Source organism: Bison bison, unplaced genomic scaffold (assembly GCF_000754665.1).
Source record: "Bison bison bison isolate TAMUID 2011002044 unplaced genomic scaffold, Bison_UMD1.0 scf7180017864400, whole genome shotgun sequence".
Lineage (NCBI taxonomy): Eukaryota > Metazoa > Chordata > Mammalia > Artiodactyla > Bovidae > Bison > Bison bison.
Window position 1 is genome coordinate 3,846 of NW_011494970.1, and position 2,333 is coordinate 6,178.

Sequence of the window (2,333 nt, forward strand, 5' to 3'; positions counted from 1 at the left end):
TGGCCTCAGAGCCTGCGCCCTGAGCACCTTCCACAACTACTTCTGAGATCCAGAAGGACCACCCAGCAGTGTCCAGTAGCCCTTAGCAGCCTTCCTGGGGAAGGGAAATGACAGTCTGGCTTTTATCCCTCTTCTAGAAGCTCAGCGTACTCTGCTCCCCACTCAACACAGGGCCAAACCCTCTGTTCTAACTAGCACCCAAGCGCTTCCCTCCTCTGTCCTGTGTGGGCAGAGCCTGCTGATCCTGCCAAGGGACCATAGGCTCTCAGCCTGTCTCAGCACCCCCTCGGTCAGCCGTCCCCAGACAGGGCTACACCCCTGCCCCTGCCCAGGGTATCCTGCTCTGTGTCCTTTTCAGGGAAAGGGCTGGGATTTGTTCACTCACGTCAGGCTGTTCAGACCACACTGCCGGTCGGTCATGGCCTCACAGAGTGGGCGCAGGGGGGAGCCTGGGGATTTTCTTGTGGTGGCTCGAGAGCTACGAAGAGAGAAAAGAAGGTGAAGATCCCTGCCCCTTCCAGCCCCTCACTCCTGAGAAGGACTCCTTCCTACAGTTCCGAGACATTGGAGCTGCTTCTGCCCTTACCCTCAAGCTGGGCCAGGACCCCCTCCCTCTTCATCCTGAGCCCAGAGTGAAACCACTTCTCTGTGACCTCGTCCACCTCCCCACGGAAGCTGTCTGTGTGAGTCCCATGGGACAGGTGGGCCTGTCCTTGCGCCTGCAGTGGGTGTCCCCAGCCCCACCCCCGTCAACATCCTGACATTCGTTCTCCCAACAGATGCTGAGCACCTGAGTCAGCTGCTGGGTTGGGGTCAAGTGCACAGAAACAATGGCACGAGTTCTGCCCAGGAGACGCAGGTCTGGTGGAGGAGAGGGGTATGGGCAGATGTCATGGCATGCAGTAGTCAGTGGGGGCACTTCTGAGGCCAAACGGCTGCAGACTACAGAGGAGAGTTTGGAGCGACTTTGAGGATAGGCAGTGCTCTGGGTGGAAGGGACGGCAGGAGCAAAGGCTCAGAGCACAGCGCGTGTGGTGTATTCCAGAAATCATTACGAGAAAGCCTCGTGTTGGTGATGGGAGAGGGAGGTTTGCCTTGGACATGGATGCTAGGGTGGGGAACATGGTGAAGGCACCCTGGGGAAGAAGATGGACATTGGGAGCTGCCTTGAGGAGGTAAGAAAGACCAGCCATGAAGTCGTGCCTCTCCTCTGGGGAGCAGGCGTCAGGTCTGCACACGCTCCCCAGGCCCAGGTGGACATAAGATGCTCTGGCACACACGCCCCACACAGAGGGCCCACAGAAGAGGGCAGCCCTGCCCTGGAGACTCACGAGCTGCCACCCAGGCTGCCCTGTAGACGCTTCATCAGGCTCTTCTTTTTCTTCTCCTGCGCAGTGGCCAGTCTGCAGCTGACCAGCCGCAGCGCCTGCCCGGCCGGGCAGCACCGCACACAGTAGCTCAGGACGGCCAGGTCCATTCTGCTGAAGTGCACTCGCTCCAGCACCAGCTCAGGGAGGCCGCGGAGGGCCTGGTGCACAAACGCGTCTTCCTGTGTCTCGTGCAGGCAGTAGAGCAGCTCCAGCGGGTAGTTGAGCTGCTCGCCCTCCTCCTCCTCTGACTCCTCAGTGTCCTGGGGTGCCAGGATCTCCTCCGTCCCCTCTGGCGCCACCCTGGGGCGGCCCTGGCCCTGGTCCTGCACCCACCTCAGGACACGCTGCTTCACGCGCTCTGAAACTGTGCAACCGAAGTGGCGCTTGATCTCGCACATCCTCTCTGTGTTCAGTAGTCCAAAGAGGAAGCGTGTAGTGAGGTTGAGGTGGCCGCGCAGCTCCGGGTCCCCCTGCAGAAGTGCCTCTATGCTGCCAGCAGGTGCCCTGGGAGCCCCTTCGTCCTCCAGCAGGTAGGACAGAGCAGCTAAGAATTCCTGGAAGCTCTGGTCAATGAACTGGTAGGTGACCTCTGTTTCCAGCACGCCTGGCATCTCCTTCTTGCTGAGAAACTGCGTCTGGACCTTGGAGCCGCAGAGCTGCAGGCGTTCCAGGTCCTCCTCCGAGAACCGCGCCCTGCCCCCGAGGACTCCGTCACAGGCCAGGCGGCACAGCTTGCGCAGCTCTCTCTGCAGCTGGGCCCCGTCGGCCGCGGGCGCCGATCTCAGGACGCTGGCCACGAAGAGCAAGTACACGGCCGTGGTGGTCTTGGAAGTGCGCCACAGGTCCTGGCCGCGCTGGAGCTGCTGGCGCAGGACGGTGCACACGATCCAGCACACGCCGGGCACGAAGCACAGGGAGAAGAGCATCTCGTTCTCCTTCACGGAGCGGTAGGCGTGCTCCGCC

General features: G+C 61.3%; 1 protein-coding gene across 1 annotated transcript; it reads right to left on the minus strand.

Annotated features, from left to right (window-relative positions):
• Positions 1–36: 36 nt before the first annotated feature.
• LOC105002244 (NACHT, LRR and PYD domains-containing protein 6-like) lies at positions 37–2,326 on the minus strand (the record flags this gene model as incomplete). Its single annotated transcript, XM_010858778.1, has 3 exons — positions 37–94; positions 386–478; positions 1,332–2,326. Coding segments are annotated over 3 exons (1,146 nt in total), but the record flags the coding sequence as incomplete, so codon positions are not given.
• Positions 2,327–2,333: the final 7 nt, after the last annotated feature.